The 21,224-nt window shown below is 40.7% G+C and overlaps 1 protein-coding gene across 12 annotated transcripts in view; it reads left to right on the top strand.

Moving 5' to 3' along the window:
• ZFYVE26 (zinc finger FYVE-type containing 26) overlaps positions 1-20,738 on the top strand; it is a 52,096-nt gene extending 31,358 nt beyond the window's left edge. For 6 of the 12 annotated variants that reach the window (XM_087746534.1, XM_087746536.1, XM_087746532.1 and 3 more), the window contains 15 exons: positions 1,342-1,499; positions 2,440-2,609; positions 3,846-3,874; positions 6,639-6,760; positions 6,850-7,070; positions 7,726-7,873; positions 9,028-9,237; positions 10,086-10,301; positions 12,452-12,649; positions 12,973-13,175; positions 14,077-14,218; positions 14,761-14,820; positions 16,160-16,342; positions 17,094-17,138; positions 18,261-20,738. In XM_087746534.1, the coding sequence (XP_087602660.1) occupies positions 1,342-1,499; positions 2,440-2,609; positions 3,846-3,874; positions 6,639-6,760; positions 6,850-7,070; positions 7,726-7,873; positions 9,028-9,237; positions 10,086-10,301; positions 12,452-12,649; positions 12,973-13,175; positions 14,077-14,218; positions 14,761-14,820; positions 16,160-16,342; positions 17,094-17,138; positions 18,261-18,470 (2,315 nt within the window). In that variant the 3' untranslated portion in view covers positions 18,471-20,738. Of the gene's footprint in view, positions 1-1,341; positions 1,500-2,439; positions 2,610-3,845; positions 3,875-6,638; positions 6,761-6,849; positions 7,071-7,725; positions 7,874-9,027; positions 9,238-10,085; positions 10,302-12,451; positions 12,650-12,972; positions 13,176-14,076; positions 14,219-14,760; positions 14,821-16,159; positions 16,343-17,012; positions 17,139-18,260 lie in introns of those variants that run through there. The other 6 variants (XM_087746541.1, XM_087746535.1, XR_015702023.1 and 3 more) reach the window with 5 other exon arrangements.
• Positions 20,739-21,224: the final 486 nt, after the last annotated feature.

Genomic DNA, 21,224 nt, shown 5'->3' with positions numbered 1-21,224 from the left:
TTTATTTTTTTTTCTGGGATCCCTCTTGTGACCCAAGGGAAATAGCACACCTTGTATTGTCTGAGAGGCTCCACTCACAGTCCTCAAACACAAATGAATAGAAACAAAATAATTTAAGCCAGAACAACTGAAGAATATTTGTGGCTTAAAAACAAACGCAAATCCTTTTATAGGTTCCATTCAGCATCTAATGCAAGAGGTGCACTCTTCGGAGGATATATATTGAGAGATGCAGTCTGTGCTCTTGGGAAATGGTTAGCAAATGATATCTTCAGACCTCCAAGGCTAGTGATTCTCAGCAAGTGATGGGCCTGAACTAGAGCTGCACAGTGATATCCTGATCTAGTTTAGGGTGTCTGAACTGTTCTCTGGTTCTGTATCCTGAACTGAAGACTCTTCTTGCCTTGCCTACATGAAGTGACAGCAGCATCTTGGATTGGGCTGTGTAGCTCTTCAGTTTTTCTCATAATGGTCAGCTTAATATCTGTATGTTGTTACAAAACTTGAATGTGTTGTCCTGTAATGTTCTTTTGCAATCCAGTATCTACTTGCATGAGCATGGGTTAGCTTTACTGGAATGGAGATGGTTTTTTTCTTTTTTAGTTTAGTTGTACACAAAAGGTGGCTTGCAGGGCTGCAATGATGTGTTCAACTTTTTAATTAGCCTGTAGTGCAACAGGCTCACATCATATAAACTAGAAGTCTGTCTAATACTGTAAACTTGATTCAATGAGTATTCATTGGCAAGGTCAAAGATCCCAAAGGCCAAAGACTTAAACTCCAGCCTCTTTGAACTGATTTCCCCATAGTAGATTGTAAAGGGGACCAGAACAGGGAGGGATATGCTGTTGCTAGCCATACCACACCTCTCCTGAGATAACAAAGAAAAGTATCAGTCTTCAGAAAAGTCAACGCTGGGTATCCTTAAGATTATATTTTATGCTATATCACTTTTTGGTATCCATATACCAGGGTATTTTTTTTTTCTTCCTCCTTTAAGTCTCTGCTTATAGATACAAGAACAGATACTGACAAATTGTCTTATACTTCTGTAATTGTTATGGTACAGGTCTACTAATAGGTATGAACTCTTGCTTATCATAGAATCGTAGAAAGAACTATAAGTTTACAATCTTACAATTTTAGCTTAAAGCATATATGTTCCTTACACAATGTTTTTCTGCCATGCCTGGTTGAAAGATAATGGTAGTCATCTTGTGAGACAGAAAGATCTTACAGCCTCAGTAAGTCTAAAAAAACACTACTGTTTTCTGGTATTCAAGACTCCATTAAGCAGCTTAAATCCAGTTCCATGTTTTTCTTGGCCTGGCTCTTTTTCAGGTGTTACCATATCTGCAAGTCCCAGAGACAGAAGTCTGCAGCAGAATTTGTTTCCTCACGAATTTGTGCCTCCTGAGAAGCCGCCACCAAAGCAGCAATGGATACCTGATGACACTGAAACGCTATGTATGGTTTGCAAAACTGAACGCTTTACTATGGTAAGGAGCAAAAACGAAGTACAGACATTCCTAGAACTGTGACCTTAATATGAACACTTGCTCATAGTCTGTTTCCTAAGAGACACTAGTTACTTTAGCAAGTTTGTCTGCCTCAGTGTAGGCCTGACAAGATTGCTGGTCCTTTGATATTTAACCATTAATTTCTATTTAGTGTAGCTGAGGAGACTGGCAACAGTTAGCTCCTTGCAGAGTCCTGTGAAGTGATGGGGCCTAAAGAGGAAATCTGGTCATCAGAGAGGAGACAACTATGAGATCTCAAAAATGTGTAATAATAGCAGTATTGATATTTCAAAAGGCTGTCTAGTTGACTGTGCTAGCAAGAAGTAACAGGAGCATCTCATAATTCAGATTACCAATACAGAAAATGTAATCTTTGCTGTTGGTTACACTTCTCTAAAACCTGTTGTTTCATAGAGTGCTTTAGCAACTGCATTGGTGCTCTAAGGGAGATTAATTTTGAATTTTGCAGGTGTGCTGGCAGTCTGTTATCTTCTATTGCTTAGAAACAGTACTGTTTTCTCAAAGTATCCATTGCTTTTAAATTTGGAAATTACTAAGATGGTGTCAGAGAGACAGTCTACAGCTTCTGACTTTTCCAAGAGATGATCTAATTAGCGCTGGGATCAAAATTGGTTCAGTTTAAATAGTGGAAAGCCCAAGACTGCAGCAAACATGTTTTAAATACCTGCCTCTGGGTTTTGGTTTGTTTGGTTTGTTGTTTCCCACCCACCCCACCCATGCCCTCTCCAGAAAGGAATTATAACAGGGAGAATCAATCATTGTATAGTTCTGAAAAGCCTTATCATGCATGGTGTTTCCTGTCTTCAAATGGAGTAAGTTTACTCGTGAGTGGAGGCAGATATAGGAGGAGACTTCAGTAAATTCTTTCTGTTGCTCATTCATGACCTCTTTTGCTTAGTTTAACAGGCGCCATCACTGCAGGCGCTGTGGCAGGCTGGTGTGCAGCTCTTGCTCCTCCAAGAAAATGGCAGTAGAAGCTTGCAGAGAAAATCTGTCTCGTGTATGCGATCAATGCTATAGCTACTACAACAGAGAACGTCTCCCTGGCTTGGTTCAAGACACAAACGTGTAAGTCCTTCCATTCTAATTCTCCTCAATTTCATGTACACAGCAGAGTACATGAATGGAATGAGAGAGAAATAAGCATTTATCTGTATAATATAACAACATCAGCTCTTTGGCCTCCAGCTGTTGGGATTTTCACGTTTGATAGGTGTGGGGATGTTCCTTGTGCCTCAGCTTACTTTTCATATTAGAAAGAACCCTGGCAAGCCAGGCAACAAAGTCTTTAATTCTTTAAGCATCAATTATCATCAAACCTAAGAATTGAATGCTTTGATGCAAACATATTCAGCACAAACTGCTACAGTGTGACAGTTTCTTGCAGTTTACTCAGCTCCTGGATTAACATCACATGTTGACTAGCTCTGCTGAACCTACCAGTGTTTTAATGTTATTCCATAATCCCTTGATTACAACTCCTTGAACTCTTGGGGATTCAAATGCAAGTTCATGATTAGATTAGGCTTTGAAACCACCCTTAATAAAAGGGACAGCTGTGATGAAAGACTTCATGATGCGGTTGCTTTAAACTGAGAATTGGACCGAAATTTGTTGTGTTTGTTAGGCCAGCTGGTGAAAAGTGTCAGATACTGCTATCAGCAGGCTTGACAGGGTCACAGAGAGTAAAACTCCACTCTTTTCAGCTGCGCTTTCAGCTGCATTTCCTCTTTTCCTAGGAAGCCTGCAGATAGCAGTATCTGCTCTGGCAGTATCAGCAGGCTTGCTAGGAAAAGGGGAATACTGTGCAGATCTGAAAAAACAAGCAGTTACCCCTAGCTAAACCAGTTTGCGTCAGAATGATTGCTGACACTGCCAGATTAGGTCAGCAGAGCCTAGCAGTGAGCCTGAATGCCATCTGTCACGTTTTAATTGCTTAAGTGCCTGGGTTTTTTTATACTTGCCCTATTTGTGTATCAAAATCAACTAAATCTTAAGGACAGAGACCTGTATGCCAAAAACTTCATTTTAGCTCTGACATATTCTGATATTGGGCAGTTCTTGGTCTCAGTACCTGCTTTTTTATGATGTGTGCAACAGTACTATTCTTACAGAAGGTTATAAGAACTAGTTACTTAGTGGGTAGGGGCAGGGCAATGGGTCAGAGAGGACAGGGAGGGAGAAATGTTAGATTTTTACAAGACAGTGTTCTGGAAAGGCTAGCCATATTGATCTCTCTTTTAAAAGTATGTTTTCCCTAGTCTGCTGGAGTAGGCATGATGTTTTTCTGTCATTTTATTACAGCAGGAAAGAAGATCAGAACCAAGTGGAAGGTAAGGAATGGAGTAATGTTAAACTTCAATTTTTTTTTTTTAAGTGCCTGATTAGCAGCAGAGTTAGAGATAGGAAGCTGATACATCTAGTTGCAGCTGAAGGGTGATCAAAACTTAAGTTACAAAATATCAGTGATGGTTTTTGCATGTGCAGGCTGAAATTGAGCATTCCAAACTTCTGTGAATGGAAATTGAGATTTAGAAGAGATGTCTGAGCCCATATTGAATGTGCTGGATGGGGATTAAAGGAAGGAACTGAAAAACAACAGTTGGAGAACGCACTTTGCATACTAGAAACAAGTCAGTGAAAGGCTGTGGTATGAGTAGGAATTAATTAGCCCACTACAGAGCTGTGCTGAGTGATCCTCTTTTTACAAACCATGACAGTACAACTCTGAATACCACTGCAGTGCGCTGTGGTGTTTGATACCCCATGCTGGCTGGGGATAGCACAGGATGAGGCCCATCTCATGGGTCTGGTTGTGTCCTGAGTTCCGTCTCCTTTGCTGACTGTGTGAATATGGACTAGTAATTTCTCTTCGGTGCCTCAGTTTCCACATCTAATATCATAACACTTCAGGAATAATAACAAAATTTAGTTGACTTTTTCTTTTTGTCTGCCATTTTTCCTCAGAAGGTATTTACTGTTTGTTGCTTAGTCTGGTGTTTGAGGTGATTCTGCAAAATTTTCCTACACTGACATGAAATTCTGGCAGACCAAAACATAGTTATTTGAAGTGCTTACAGCAGTCATGTGAAACATGGTGCAAAATTTGCCTTACTTGTCCCCCTTTAAGTATGATGGGTTATTTCAATTTTTTTTTTTTTTTTGTTGACAGAAGTTTTGCTTTACTGCTACCTTTGTTACAAGACTGAAACAGCTGAAATGCAGTTTCTGAGCTGCTGCTTCTGGTTAGATCTTTCTCTTTGCCTGCAGCATTGCTACACATCACTGGGCCCATATGATTCATTCAGTAGGAGTGAATATGAACAGTATGGAAGTCCTCAGATTTAAGAGGGAAAGTATTTTATTCTGCTTTTCTAACTTATCTGATGAGACTGTGAAGAAGGCTTATCAAATGTTTTCAAGCCTGCTTTATTGTGATTATTCCAGTTTCCAGTTCAATTTAGAAATAGCATTTTTCTTTTTTTATTCACCCCTCAGTTTTAGAGTTACTCAACACTCTTAACAGTCCTTCTGTGAAATCTAGAACAGTGAATTTTGAGACTTTTTTTTTATTTTATTTTAAGTTTTTCCAGGGAGAAGAGGAAGTTGATCGGGGGAAAGAGTAGCAAATTAGCATTATTCTCCATTTCTTAGCATTGTGAGATTGGCCGTTGATTTTTTGCCAGGAACCACAATCACAAGCTTGAGCATCAGAGGGCTTGTGCATTCTCAGCTGCACTCAGATGACAGACAATATCTGATTTGTAGCTGTTCTAGGCTAATAATTTCAAAACAGAAATTTCCTTAATCTGGAGGAAAGAAAAAGACTTTTCACAGAAATGACATTTCTTGAATCATTTCATCAAAACTCTTTTGTCTTAAAGCTGCTGGGACTATATGTTCAAATAACCTGAATTCTAAAAAGAAGATACAGGCAGTTAAGTCAATTTACCCTTTCTTTTACAACTGATTCTTCAGTTTCCTTTTTTAGCTGTAACCCACAGTTCTCATATTTCTACTTCCCTCCTGCACAGAAATATTTAATAACTTGCCTGAGGGAAGGCTAAAGAGGGGAGGTTGCTGTGCTTGATGTCCAGCAGGATAAGAGTTGGATAATCAGTTGAAGACATGTTACTGGAGCCAGTTTTTGGTGACAGGGTGTTAGTAACAGTGAGAGTAAGTTTAGGTACAATTTGGCAGCCTGCTGAGAAATGGCTTTTCTGTAATCTGTGTGCTGGGCATGTGGTTCTGGCAGGAAATGGCACAGTGAGAGGATTACAGATGACAACAACCCCATGCAATGCTACAGGCTGGGGGAGGAGTGGCTGGAGAGCTGCCTGGCAGAAAAGGACCTGGGGGTGTTGGTTGACAGCCGCCTGAACATGAGCCAGCAGTGTGCTCAGGTGGCCGAGAGGGCCAATGGCATCCTGGCTTGTATCAGGAATAGTGTGGCCAGCAGGACCAGGGAGGTGATAGTGCCCCTGTACTCGGTGCTGGTGAGGCCGCACCTTGAATACTATGTTCAGTTTTGGGCCCCTCATTACAAGAAGGACATTGAGGTGCTGGAGCGTGTCCAAAGAAGGGCAACAAAGCTGGTGAAGGGTCTGGAGCACAAGTCCTATGAGGAGCGGCTGAGGGAGCTGGGGTTGTTCAGTCTGGAGAAGAGGAGTCTGAGGGGAGACCTTATTGCTCTCTACAACTACCTGAAAGGAGGTTGTAGCGAGGTGGGGGTCGGTCTCTTCTCCCTAGTAACGAGTGATAGGATGAGAGGAAACGGCCTTAAGCTGCGCCAGGGGAAGTTTAGGTTGGATATTAGGAAAAACTTCTTCACTGAAAGGGTAGTCAGGCATTGGAACAGGCTGCCCAGGGAAGTGGTTGAGTCTCCATCCCTGGAGGTATTTAAAAGAAGGGTAGACGTGGTGCCTAGGGACATGGTATAGATGGACTTGGCAGTGATAGGTTAACGGTTGGACTCGATGATCTTAAGGGTCTTTTCCAACCTTAACAATTCTATGAATCTATGATTCTATGTGTCCTTAGCCAGGTTTGTTGCTTCTTGTACAACGATTCTACCTGGTGTTTTCTTTTTGGCTGCAGAAACTTCTAATAATGAATATTCCACAGTGGTGCGAATACCCAAGGCAACTGAGCTTGAATGGATTTTTTCCCTGAATGAAGAGGAGAATGAAATTGTACGCAGTGAATTTTATTATGAACAGGTGAGGTCTGGAGAAAGAGTCCAATATAAGCAGTTCCCTGGAGAACTACCTCAATACCCATGTTTGTCTGTCTTTCCTCGAATTGCCAGGCTCCCAGCTCTTCCTTGTGTATTGCCATCCTTAGCCTGCACAGTGACAGCATAGTGTGTGGCCACCAACTGATAGAGCACTGCTGCAAATTGTCTCAAGGGCTCACTAATCCTGAGCTGGATGCTGGTCTCCTTATGGACATCATGAAACAATTGCTCTTCAGTGCCAAAATGATGTTTGTAAAAGCTGGAAGGAGCCAGGATCTAGCTCTCTGTGACAGGTGATTTATCAGATGTTCACTAGGATGTATGGAGATATTGTCGAGACCATTATCCTTTTTTACTGGGGAGTGGAGGGTGGGAGGGTTGTTTTGTGATTGTACTGTGGAGATTTTAAACAAGAAGAAAAGTTCATAATGTAAGAATAATGTAAGAGTTCAAATAGTAGAAATTCAAGTAATATGACTACATAGTAATTACTGAGAAAATTCTCAGAGTAGGGAGAAATAATTCACAAAGACTGAGGTAAATATTCTACTTCTGATATTGTGTATCTGCTTTCAATCTATATTTCAATACAGGATTTTAAACCTGTGCTTCCTGAGAATGAGCATTTTACACTTCCCTCAAGTTTTGTCCTACAGAGCTTGAGGTGGCAGGTGTAATATATAAATTTCACACGTACTATTTTGATTTGGTAACATATAGCTGGTGTCCGCAATCAGTATCTGCCAGTGTTTCACTGAACGTGGGGAAAAAAAAAAACAAAAACAAACAATAAAAAATAGTCTGAATAGGATAGTATGATGGATAGAGAAACCTGATACACTGGTGATTAGGAACCACTGTTCTAAGAGTTGTCTTTGATATAAAGTTCTTTAAGTGTATGATAATAGTGAAAGTGTATGCATTTGTTTCCTCTTTGTCTTCTTCTAGCTACATCAGCAAAGTGGATGTGTTGAATATTTTGGTTGCTGCTGCTTACCGTCCAATACCATCTTTGGATCAGATTCTTCTCCCTGCAGCAGTAACAAGATTAAGAAATCAGCTTCTGGAAGCAGAGTACTATCAGCTAGCTGTAGAGGTAATGACAGTGGAGGGATGTCGGTGTTAATAATGCTTCTGTAGTGGCTTTTGTTTTTCTCCCTCCTGAGTTCAGATGGATGTGATGTGTGAAATGGACAATATTTAAACAGTTACAAAGTGGAATTAAGTTTTTAAATAAGGAAGAAATAATTTTCTGAACACTGGAAAAAAATTTCTGAGAAGGAAAAGTCCTTCTGCTGTGGAGCAGGCTGCTGAAGGGAAGGGTAGGGGCCTTGTTTCCCAGTACAATTAAAATTGGAATGGACTAACTGCAAGAAAGTCATTAAACGGAGGAATCTTGCGTCGAGTAGAAGGGCTGAGACATCCTTTGTGGCAGGACCTTATCTGAAGCTTGTATGTTTGATTTCATTTGTCTGTAATGCCACAGCAGGTATTAGTAAGGCACCTTTCCCAAGTGTTTACTTGGAAATCAGCAATTGTGGCAAATCTGTGTAGCGGAGCTCGTCTGATGTGGTTTATCATCTTCTGTCCTGCTCCTAGGATTTTGTAAGCCTCTGCTTATGGTATTGCAGTTTGTTAGGAAAGGGATTATGATACTACAAACAGAATTAGGAGTTTTAAGGAGTAATAAACAGCAGGAATAGATGACATATTTGAATAAAAATGGTTCATGTTTAAGGACAGCTGGTCTAGTAAAGAAAATCAGAGATAAATTTGATCAGCAAAGTTATGAAAAATGAAAAAATTTCCTGGCAGTTCATGACGCATCTTCTATTGCTTGTTTGTTTGTGTTTTGTTGTGGTTTTTTTTTTTTTAAAACCACAAACCTGATGAATTCTACTCTGTAAAAATCACTTGCTTTATAAGAAAAGCAGATGTGAAAATGTCATGAATCGTAAAAGTGCTGAACTGAAATTTCCCAGATACATAGTTGCTTAAACTTGTACAAAAAAAAATTCTACATTTGGAGATCATGAGTGTTTCGGTAGTTGACATTTTATGCCAGTAATCCAGAAATAATCAGCATGTCTTTTCTTGTTTTGTTTTGGGGTTTTTGTTTGTTTATTTGTTTTAATGGGAAATGTGCTTTAGGAAGTGAAAGGTCACAATCATAGACTGTGTGATAAGCCAGTTTTCCTGTTTTCTGTACCGGGACTGTGTTGCAATACTAACAAACAATTTTTAATTTAGGTTTCTACAAAATCTGGGTTGGATCCCAGTGGAGCATGGCATGCCTGGGGCATGGCTTGCCTTAAAGCTGGAAATTTAAGTTCAGCAAGAGAGAAGTTTAACCGATGTTTAAAGCCACCTGTGGATCTAAACCAGCTGAACCATGGTTCAAGGCTAGTCCAGGATGTGATACAGTACCTGGAGTCCACAGTGAAGCCCATACTCATTGCGGTAACAGTCTTCTGTTCTGTCTGCTCTGAAGGGCTATAGCAAAGCCAAGTATTGATGTTTTAATAGACATCTTATAGCAATGCATGTTACCGTATCAGGTGTCAGGTTTCTTTCCTTCTTTTGTCATGATTGCATATTGCAGACTTAATGTTGTTGAGAAATATGTTTGTTAGTTGCTTCCTCACGGTGAATTGGTGGCTGAGAACCAGACCATAGGATTTTACAATAATTTGGGGTATACTCAGTGGAGGGGAAAAACTGTACTGGTTAACATGTTATTACTACAGTCTGAGGAAACTAAACTCAATCCCAACAAAGTTGTGATGCCCTTTTTCTGCTGAAACTCTGATAACTTTGCAGGAACTCAAAGGGGAATTTACAAATGCTATCCCACTCTTCTTTCCTTGTCAAAAAGCACTGTTACATGGTTTGGGATTAGCTCTGGAAGTTCTGATTAGGTACCAAAAAATGACTTTTAGTACTAAGTAACTGCAGAATCATAATGATGAAAGACGTCTTAGTAGTACATATTCAAGGAGAATAAAAAAGCCTGTTTGAACTAGGTTATTGGAGTAGCTGTTGACAGTGGAATTGTGTTTAAATCAACAAGCCTCCTGTCCGTCCCTGGAAACAGCTATGCTAGCTACAGCGACATTCATCACCTCTGTTGATAGGAGGGTTCCAATCTAGTGTTCATAAAAAGCATTACTGGAGTCTCACCCCTCTAAAGCAATATCTGTTTCAAAAACATCAACAGAAAAGCTTCAGGGCTGGGTGACAAGATCTAATTGAAAAGAAAGTTTTCCTTTTAGTCATTAGCTATCATTGATTCTCTGTTTTAATGGCAGGATGATGATTACTTTGCCACGTTGAGGGAACTTGAAGCAACACTGAGAACGAGAAGTCTGTCTCTGGAGATGATGTGTGAGGGGAAGATTCAACACAACAGCTACTATCAAGAGTGCTTGTTCTATTTACATAGTTATGGCACTAATCTGGCAATAATAAGCTTTTACATGAGGCATGACTGTATGAGAGAAGCACTGCTTCACTTGTTAAATAAGGTGAGCAATCTAATTTGCCATCACCTAAATGGAAATTTGAGAAGTAGCTACGAGGACTTCAAGGCCAGTCTGAGGTGGTAATGAGCATCATACAGCATTCTGGGTGTTTTTTCTGCACAGGAGTTTTCTGAGGTCCTAAATGTTGTTATATGAACTATCCAGTGACTGACAGGAATTCAATGACATGAAAAAATAACTTCTCTTCCCCATTGTGTTGAAAGAGTGGCTTCTAGAGTGTAGAAAAGTGCCCCCTTTTTTTGTTTTTCTTTTTTTTTTTTTTTTTTTAGAGCCCCTGCATCAACAGCACTGTCTTTTTTCTACAAAGCTGAAAATCTGGGGCTATTGTTACACAGTTCAGAAAAGACAAAGAAGATTTTGAATTCCAACATGCCGATAACAATAGACACTTAGTCTGTATCACAGTGGCTCTGTCTCTTGGTATTGTTTGTTTAATCAGACACCCATGTTTGCACTTCTGTAACTGTTAGGAATATAAGGGAATACAGATCACGTCCCAGAGGACAGAAATCTAGGGAAACAAAAAAATGGTTTCTGGTTCTGCCTTAGGAAAGCTGCATAATGTAGCAGGGCTTGAGAATGTCTGGAAGAAACAGTTCTGTTGGTGCTAAATTGCAATTAAACCTAGCAATTATTCTAACAAGGCTCTCACTAATTCATTGAGGGTGCTTCTTAGGAGGTGTGAAGGAGATGTGAATCCATTACATCTCACCAGCCTGAAGGCTCTAAGTGTGTGGGGTGTTTTCTTTTCTTTTCTTTTTTAAGTTTCTGTGCTTGTTTGATTTACTGATTATTTATTGTTATTTGAAATAATTCTTACTGAGAATGTACAACTTGAGACACCAAATTCCATTATCTTCGGTCTGCTTATGAGCTTATTAATAGAAAATTAATTTATCTTATGAGCTTTTCTTTCTCATTATATCATCAGCCATTCCAAGCTCACATACTCATCTGCATGTTAAATTTGCTTTTCAGATGTGTCCTTTATATGAGTTTAAATTTGCCTTTAAAGAAAAGTTGCATATTTTTGCAGTGCTGGTGAAACAATTGCACTAGTCAAGTAGCAGATGTTGAAAATGCTCCAGACACACAATCTGATAGGGAATTTTGAACAAGGAGACTTGGTATTGATCACACAAACTAGAGAGGAAGGTTTGTTACCTTAAAGCTGTAAGGTACTAGGATTCTAATGAAACATCTTGCAGTTGTTTTTTTTTTTTTTTTTTTTTTAGAACCATTTTATGTGGACAGGCTTTGTAGCTTGGATCTTACTGCGAGATTTAAAAAGTAAAAAAAAAAATCCATATCATGTCTTTAAAACGTTTATGCAGGCCATGCTGTCACACATGCTTCTTTCCATAGTAACATTAGTATGTGAGGCTGCATTTGCGAGATCATAGTCAGGAGGTTGATGGAAGTAAATATCCCCCTCAGCTCACTATTTGTGAGGTTTCATCTGAACTACTGTGCCCAGTTTTGTGTTCCCTAGTACAATGTAAGACATTTTCAGATAGGAACAAGTCTAGTGGAAGGCCACCAAAGTGATCACGGGCCTGAAGCACGTGATATATGCAGAGAGTGACGGAGCTAGGTTTTTCCAGCTTGAGGAAGAGAAGACAAAAGGAGATCTATGTGCTGTTTTCAGCTACCAAGTGGGTGATTATAGGGAAGATAGAGCCAGGCTTATCTCATATGTGCACAGTAAAAGGGGAAGAGCCAGCAGGCACAATTTGGAGCAAGGGAAATTCCAACTGGATATAAGGAAAAGTTTTTTTGGGGTTTTGTTTTTTGTTTTTTTTGTTTGGTTGGTTTTGGGTTTTTTCTGTTTTGTTTTTTTTTTTTGCAGTGAGGATGTTTAGACATGGGATCAGGAGCCCAGAGAGGCTGTTGAATCACCCTACTTTGATCATGTTCAGAACTTGACTGGACAGGCCCAGAGCAGTGTGACCTAACTTGGAAGCCATTCTTTGAGTGGGGGTTTGAACCAAGTGACCTCCAGAGATCCCTTCCAACCTAAATTATTTATTAATTTTATGATCTCTCTCACTTAATACTCCTTTATGTTATATAAGGAAAATCAGTAAGCCACAGTGGCTTTGCTTCAAGCTACCTTTCTGATGTTTGTGTAGGAATCCCCATCGGAAGTGTTCATTGAAGGGATCTTCGTTCCAAGTTATGAAAGTGGAAAACTACATATGTTGGAGAACTTGCTGGAAATCATTGATCCAGGATTGGAGAGCTGGGGAGTCTACTTGATTGCAGCCTGCAAATACTTGCAGAGAAAGAACTACTACCATATTCTGTATGAGCTGCAACAGTTCATGAAGGTAAGATGAGGATCAGTGCCGTATCTTTCAGTGAAATGTTGAATACTGTCAGACTTTTTGGTTATTTACTGTGGTGTAAATCTGCATGGTGGACAACTATATTTTTGCTACTTTCCAGTCCTAAAAAACAGATAGGAAGGCCTGAGCCTGACTGAAGCTGACCTGCTATGTGTTTGTCATGGATGTGGCACATTGCAGTAGCTTAACTATTCCTTTAAAGAACGTAAAGCATTGTGTGCTTTATGTGAGCACTTTAGTGCAGACAAGGATTAGTGAAGGTAGTGTACTTTGGTCCATCTTAGTGTTCAGTGTATTTCTTCTAGGATCACGTTCGTGCTGCCATGACCTGCATTAGATTTTTCACTCATGGAGCAAAGTCTTACACTGAACTGGGAGGCAAACAGACGTGGCTTCTAAAGATCAAGGACCATCTCAAAGTCTACCTGCAGGAGGTCTCCAGAAGTTCAGGAAGGAAAAAAATGGCATTCACTTTTCGGAAGAAAATGTCTGCTACAGATGTGTCGAGGTATCTATAAACAAGAAGCTAAGTTATAGGAAAGGGGAAATTCAGGCTTTTGTCTTCCCCACCGCCAGTGGTTGTGTTTAAGTTGGCTGTAGCTAAAAGATGCTAGCTGTCCCTGACCCAACTCTGACTTCGATGTAGATGCAAGTATAGGATTCCCATTACCTTTTCCCCAACAACCCAACCCAGGAGATGAGCAATTGTTTCTACTAAAAATATCAGTCTATGTGTCATCTACCTTCCTTTAATTTAAAAAAAACAAAAAAACAAAACAAAAAAAAAAACCAAAAAAACCCTACAGTGCATAGAGCTATATATCAATCCACGAGTTTTCTTGCTTTTACTCTCCCTTTCCTCTCCACAAAGCAAGCAGCTTTGTGGTACTTAGCTGCCTACCGGGGTTAACTCACAACATTTAACTATGTACAAGTTATAGGTGCCAGACATAACTGAATCCCTGCATTCAAAAGCTGAAGTGTAAATTTAGCCAGATCTCTCTTGTTCTTGCGCTTTTATGTCGTGGTTTCCTTAGGGACTTTTTCTTTCTTTTTTTTTTTAGGCTCGACTCTTAACTTAAAGGTGGGGGGGAGTGTATGTGATGAGGTGGGAAAGAGGGAGCAGATATTTATTTGGGATCCAGATTCTCTGGCTCACTTCTTTGAAATAATGTGAACAACTGCTCACCTTCAGGTTGGGATGCATGTTGAGTGCACAGGTCTGAAAAGTATCTTATTGCTGCAGACCTGGCTATACAAAAGACAAAGTCAAAAAGTAATGAAAATAATTATCATTTGGAAATATGTCATATTTTGAAATGTGTTCAAGTAGCAAGTTCGCACAAATAATAATTGACACTTTCTCTATTTCAAAATAAAGTGAGATTTTTTTTTTTTCCCCTATCTAGGCACATCAATACAGTTGATCTGCAGATGGAAGTAACAAAGTTCCTGCATCGATGTGAGAGCTCAGGAACCGCTCAAATGACAGGTTCCTCCTTGCCCACACTCTTTGGAAACAATACCATGAAAATGGATGTTGCTTGCAAGGTACTTACGGCTATTTCAAACACTATTTATCATCAGCAATACTCTTGACATATAGGTTGAAACACTTGATGGTTGGAGCAGCCTCTGGTACTTATTATGGGCAGGTTATTTGTGCATATATGCAACCTACTGTTTATGAAAAATTCATGTTTTTCCTCCAAGTAGCAGAGAACACCTGAGAACCTGGAGCTCCTCTCCTCAAAGTTCAAACTTTCAGAGGCAGAGGATCCCAAATCCAAATAGTAATGTGCCATTTGGCTATGCATCCTATTGTGTTTTGAAACAAGACAAATATTGCTATTATTCTAACCCTTCTTAACTTCAGCTCAGCTCCATCTGTAAGTTGCCCAATGTCCCACAGGGAATCAGTGTGTGACAATAGACCCCATATTTGCTTTACTTGTTGGGATGGTGCTGGTTTTTGTTGAAGTAATGCACTGTGTTTTGGCCTCTGGGCAAAATCTGGAAATGCGTTATTATTTAACTGTATGTAAGGAAAAAGGAATGTGCATCCTCAAACTTGTATGTGCCTCTCTTTCCAGGTCATGTTGGAAGGCAAAAACATTGAGGAGGGGTTTGGGATTGCTTTTAGAGTCCTTCAGGTATGGAAAAACTTGATAAAACAAGCATTATTATTACAAAAGAAAATCCTGCAAGCAGCAATTGTTTAAGCAGAAGACTTTTTTGCGAGATGTCTTTTAATCCCCAAAAAGGAAAACCTCTTGCAAGAAAAGTCACTAGTTCAAGTCTTAAATGTCTGTGTATTTGGAGGAGCATTGGTAAGGAAATGAAGATGCTGCTTCAGCAGGACACTTCCAAACTAATTGGTTCCTACAAAGGAATTAAGTACAGCTTTTCCTTCGCTGTGTACCTTGTTCAGTCACTTAACTCTGGCAAACCACAATCACAGATGTGAGCAGAGAGCTCTGACTTGGTAGCTCTCTTCAGTTCATGATAGCCATGCAAAGACATAGTGAATAACTAAGGCCAGGGCTATCTCTGTACTATTCTCCTGGCTGGGAGAGCAAAGCTAATTAACTGGAGACTCTCTCTGGGGACCTCTCCTTCCTCATGTCTGGGTAGAAGTTGAGGCGCTTGTCAGTCAGCATAGCACATGAGCCTCCAAACTTTTCTGTGTGTTTCTCATTGATATATTAGGAGCTGCTAAAAGGTACTGCTCCAAGCAGTGCAGTTTGCAGTTGCCTCCTGTCTGGGACAGAGGGTATATCAGGGCCACTTCTGGACAGAGGTGGCACACTGAAACAGTGTTTGTGGATATGGCAGGCCCTGCTCCCTCTTTCAGGTCAGGACGTACAAGGCAGAACGCCTCTTTGTAGTGAGATGGAGAGCCTTAGAAAAACAGCACTTCTTAGCAGCACCAGCAGTCACTAACCCCCAGTAAACATGGAGCAGTGAGTCCAGCTGCCTAGCATCACTTCCGTTTCCTTCCTTTTTTTTTTTCTTTTCTTGCCTTACTCATGGCAGGATCAGCCTGCAGCTTTTATCATCTCTTCCTTCATATGGGAGGTGTGTGATGGTCAGTTGCCTCCTGTTTCTTGGGGTACACAAAGGGTGGCTGCTGGTGGGGTGGCTGGAGGAATATAGTGGGAGCTTGCTAAGTGAGGGAGAGGTGGGTAGGGACCTAGGAAAGATCTTTTGCCAGAAGAAATAAAACTGATTTTTTTTGCCACCCCTGAAAAGGAGGCGGTAACGGTGCTCTTGTTCTTGAGCAAAATTGAGTTTTACCTGTCTAATTATAGAAAACCTTTAAGCCAGCCCTGAGCAGCGGTGACTGGAAAATCAGAGGCCTCCAAAACAGCTTTGACTTTTGGAGCACGGTGTTTTGTCCTTAGGAGAGATTGTCTCAGTTGTAGAGACTCCCTGTGAGAAAACCTGCTGAGAACATTTAACATGTTGCTTCGATGTTCCAACTACCTCTAGGACTTCCAGCTGGAGGCTACAGAAGTGTACAGCAAAGTGGCCAAGCAGCTGGTGAAGCAGCAGAAGTACAGTGAGATCCGGCAGCTCCTCAAGTGTGTCAATGAGTCTGGAGTTGCAGCAAAAAATGATGGGGATAACATTATCCTAAACTGTCTAAATGAGTTCAAGAACATTCCTGCTGAGGTAATTCTATCCGGCCTTGTGTCCCTTTTGAAGTAAAATGGGTATGTACAATACAGGCTACAGGGAAACCATCCTGTGGTGCCTGTGCTGCTCTTTTAGTAAGTCCTTCCTATCTTCTGGCTCTGTACTGCGTGCATTGTTTAAAGGTGGGAGTGTGTGGTTTGCCTTATGCAAGTTACTCTGAGAGGAAGTGATAAGTAGCTGTAGCATGCTCCTACCCTACACTTCCCAAAGAAGTACCCATGATGGGGAAAGAACCTTTGCTCCACAGAATCCTGCCAAATGCTCCTGATTGGGGTGGGAGGTGTTCCCTTCAGTGAGGCTTCCCTAGCTAACACAGAGTATGTGTGGAGGCAGAAACCTCCTGCCTCCATAGGAAACAACTGTAAGATTCCTTTTGCCTATTGCAGTGTCTTTTCCATCCCAGTGAAGGGGCCGACTTCTGCTGGGGTGCAGAGAACCTACAAATTCATTTCCTGCAACACGAGCCATGTCTGTGGGGGACTCCCAGGCTCATAGCATTCTCTAGGGATACCCCACAGACATGGCAGGCAGGAGAAGCTGTGGTAAAGGGAAGAATTGGGCTTTGTGTTTTCTACATCTACAGGACTTGCAGTTGGGACGATGTAACTGTCTAGCTGTGATCTCAGCATCCCTTCCTCTATTGCAGGGCTTTGGTCCCTGATGGAGTAAAGGTGTGCAAACTATAGTCACTCTAAATGTGAACTCCTTTTCCCTTCTTTGGATACAGGATCTCGATAATCTGATTCAGGATATGGACAGTGATGAAAACAAGGTAAGTAAAAGTACAGTAGAGGAACTCCTTTAGCAAGAGCTAAACAGCCCAGCCTTGGTCTGCAGGCTATGTGCTCTCCTTCACCATCTTCTCTCTCATCCTCACTCAAGCCAAAGTTTTGAAGGCCACTTCCTAGAGTGTAGAAATCACAGTGAATTCCTCAAGGCTGTGGTGTCTGTGACTGTAGAGCTGTGACATGAAGGTACCGATTGATGTTATCCCTGTTAGTTCCTTGACAGTCTTCAGAGTGAGGGCTAGGCATTTGTTATAGTGGGAGGAAAAGTATGTCAGAGAGGCGCATTAGTGGGTTTGTTAGTTTTGTTATCCAACTTTTCACGTAGGTGCATGTAAGTTTCCAGCAATGGCAGACAGCTAATGAGGATCAACATACCTCCAAGATGACCTTTTCAGCTTATTGTTTCAGGATTATACTGTTTCTGTTGTGATCAAGAGTTAAATGATAAAACTTCTCCAATTCTGCTATACTTTTTTTCTTCGAGGAAGCGAGGCCTAAACTACTTGGTTTCTTTGTTAGCTTTCATACCAGCCGGCCAAGCCCCTGGAGAGTCACAGATAAATATGCGAACTGTAGATGCATGTTTATAGATGAAGAGACTGTGGCTCAGCATTTGTGGATTGTTGTAGATCCTGAGTGGCATAGCTGGGAATAAAATCTTAAGATTTGTGACTGTCCTCTGTCCTGCTCCAACTGACAAACTCACTGTTGTATGTAGACTGAAAAATGGGCTTTTCATTCTGCCATTATGTAAGATCTATCACTGCAAGATGTGAGCTGTTCTAGAATCAGCAATGGAAGAAAATGACTGGTTTAGACTCTTTGCTATGAGGATATGGTAAAGTAATGCACAAGATAGGATTCCTGATGGTAATTTCATGGTGATACAGTAACAGAGTTTCCACAAGAGACAAACTTAATAAAATACAGCTGTCTATCCATCTTTTACGTTGGAATCTGCTCCATGCCATACTCTGCTTCATAATATGCTGCTACTACCTTGTACAACATGCTTCTGAACTAGGTATTTCCAGGGAATCCTTGCTTAAGCTTGTCCTGTTAATTTACTACAGCTTTCTAAGTTCTGACTGCCTCTTCTGCTTCAGATCCAGGCCTACGTGATGTGCAACAAGTTGCGTTCTGCCTATCTAGTCTCGGTGAGACAGGAGAAGACCCGAGCAGTGCAGCTAGTCCAGCATGTGCGACAGCTGGCTGAGAACAGCGGAGATGACGTTGTGAAGTCCATCTGTGCCCAGTGGCTCTCAGTGCATCAGCCCAAAATGAGAAATCGGCTTCCCCAGGGCACCAGGAAGTAATAAGTAATTGACATTCACCATCATACAGAAGGGGAAGGCTTCAAGACAGCTTCAAGGTGTGTGGTTCAGCAATCTCTTGGTAAAATGGAAGTCTCTTGACTGATGTTGGTGGCAAATGGATGCTGCTAATGGTCCTCTGGTGAAAGGAAGGGAACTAAATTACAAGTGCCAGTCCTGTATTTTGACAAACAGTCACTACCTCAGGGTGTTTTTTGGCTATCTCTTTGATGGGGGGCGGGGGGAGGGGCAGTTTCGAACTGAACAAGCAAGAACTTAGGTGTATGGAAGAGAGCACATCTGTTTCTGGTTTGGGGTTGGTTTTGTTGGTGGGTTTTGGGGTTTTTTTTCATTGATTTTATTTTTAAAGGCACTGAACTTCATGTTTTTTTTATTTTTAATCCAGAAAATCTATATAGAGAGGACAGAAAAATCTCATCAACTCAATGTAGCCTAGAGTATAAAACTTTTTGTGATTATGGGTTTCCTGTAAACTTTTTCAAGATTGAAGAGATCATCTTTTACAAAGACTGAAATTCAGAGATTTTTTTTTAAGCCTCTATACAATATATATTGCTATATATATTATACAATATATATCTATATATATTGCTACTCTTCCCCCACACACACACACTAGTACAATGTGCCCAATTTCTTTAGTTCATTTGACAGGGTAGGAACTGATTCTTCATGGCAGGTTTCTCCTTACCAGTCACACTGTCTGATGTGTGCCATGCATATGGCACTTGAGCCCTTACTAGATGGATGAAGTTACAAAGGGCATATCCTGTAAGGGGAGTACAAAGGGAAAATAATCCTTTAAAATAGTTGAAAAATCACGTACTTCTTTGCTATGGTAATATCCAATCAATTGTTGCGATGCAGCTTTATCACTGAACAGTTGCCAGTAAAATTCCACAGTTTTTCATCAGGTATAGCAGACAATATGGATAGAGCAAGCTGTGGTAAAATTCAAGAGGCGGTCTGTATCCCTGTCACACAGGGATTTGTTTGTTTCTTACCAGCATAATCTGTCCCTGTCAGGTACAATAGAACACCAGACTAAATTTTTATTAACTGGACATACTGTATAGACTATATTGATACGCTTTGCTCTGGAAGTGTTAGGTTAATTCAGTTTTATGAAAAGCAGGAATCTTTGTGTAATGGCTGTGTTCAGGGATGCTGAAAAAAGCAGCTGCTTCTCTGCAGCCATGATTGGGAGATGAGAAATGGGCAGAAGAATGGCAGACAGCAGTAGGACCTTCAAAAAGAAACAGAAGAAAAGATGGCACTCCACAAGAGCTCGTGTTTGCTGTTTACATGTATTTCAGCACAAGAGGTAGGAAAACTAGTTCACTTTTTTGTTAGAAAGTTTAGTTGTTTACTTCGAAAGAAACAACAGGTTTTCTGAAGTGTAATATAACTGTAAATAGTTTTAGCACATAAAATAATTGAGACTGTCAAATAAGAGTTTTGCACTATCCTAAGCCCGCTGTCGTGACAGAACAGACTTCCATGGTACTGGAAGGGACTTGGTGCATCTCCTGAAGTGTTTCCTGAGCAGTGCCGCACTGACACAAACACCTCTCTTGGAGGTGCTCTGCTCATTAGAGCAGGGCTAGAAATGTCTCGGAGTGAAGCAGTGAGAAATGACCACGTTTAGCTTTCACAATCTCCTGACCACAGATTTGCATTATCTCATTAGTGAGCAGTACTAATGAAAGCTGCTTTTGTTTTCTTGGCCAGACTGACCTGGCTTTCCATCAGATTACAGCTGTTAGGCTAGTCCTAAAACATGACACTATCCATGTCTTTGATCATTTCCAAATCTCTAATTATGGGGAGGAGGTTTTACTGCTTGTGGGTATCCAGATCTGTGTGGCTGTAATACCTGCTTTTCTGCTTGAGTTCCTCCAGCTGTGTAGAGCACAGAGAGTGGAGTTTGCCATGCAGACCAGTCAGTTCCGTACCTGCCTTTCTTCCTGACCTCTTTGCACTGTACCTGATGCACTTTATATAGTGTTTGTTGTAATTTGATGTTCTTAACCTGGAATCGTAGGGATCTCTCTCTTACCAGCAGAACTGGAATTTTGATCCTGACTAACTAACTGCCTTGCGTCACGAATAGTGCAATTATCAAGGGGCTTTGAATTTCTGAGCATCAAAAAGGGATTGAGTACTGCCAGTTAAAAAGAACTTCTCTATTAATGACCAAGGTTTGTTTACAATGAAAAAAGAGAATAAAGTATTATGACTGTTAACGTATCTTCTGTTTGCTTTTTATCTCAGCATAGCTGGGGATCTCTTTCTAGATCTGTATTTTGCTTTTGGCTATGCTTAGCAGAGTAATTAGAAGGGGGAGAATTGTCATGCAAAATCTCTGCTACGGTGTCCTCGACACTGAGATCAATTGGAGTATCGCATCTTTAGAAGTCCTCCCGGTAGCTGGCTCAGCCTCATGCATGTACTCTCACAAACGAGTAATCCTCGTTAGAGAGCTTTGCAAGTTAATCTAACTTTCCCTTGCAAGCCTCCCTTTGAGACAGCTAAATGAGCTTTAGTTCCCTCATTTATAGATCAGCCTAGAAGAAGGCTTGCCCAAGGTCAAAAAGAGAGGGTGTGTGTCTGTTGAAATGTGTGGTTATATGTCTTATGTTAAATCTACAACCAGACTTCTTTGAGAAGAGCATTGACCTGCAAGGGCAAAATATTTCAGCCTAGAGACGCTTTTCAGCCTTTTTAAAAATGGTT

The sequence above is a fragment of the Nipponia nippon genome, unplaced genomic scaffold, assembly GCF_047370975.1.
Source record: "Nipponia nippon isolate SJK-2023a ecotype South Korea unplaced genomic scaffold, ASM4737097v1 scaffold_10, whole genome shotgun sequence".
NCBI classification, from domain to species: domain Eukaryota; kingdom Metazoa; phylum Chordata; class Aves; order Pelecaniformes; family Threskiornithidae; genus Nipponia; species Nipponia nippon.
The sequence above is the reverse complement of the archived record's forward strand: the minus strand, read 5'-3'. Positions and strand labels throughout refer to the sequence as shown.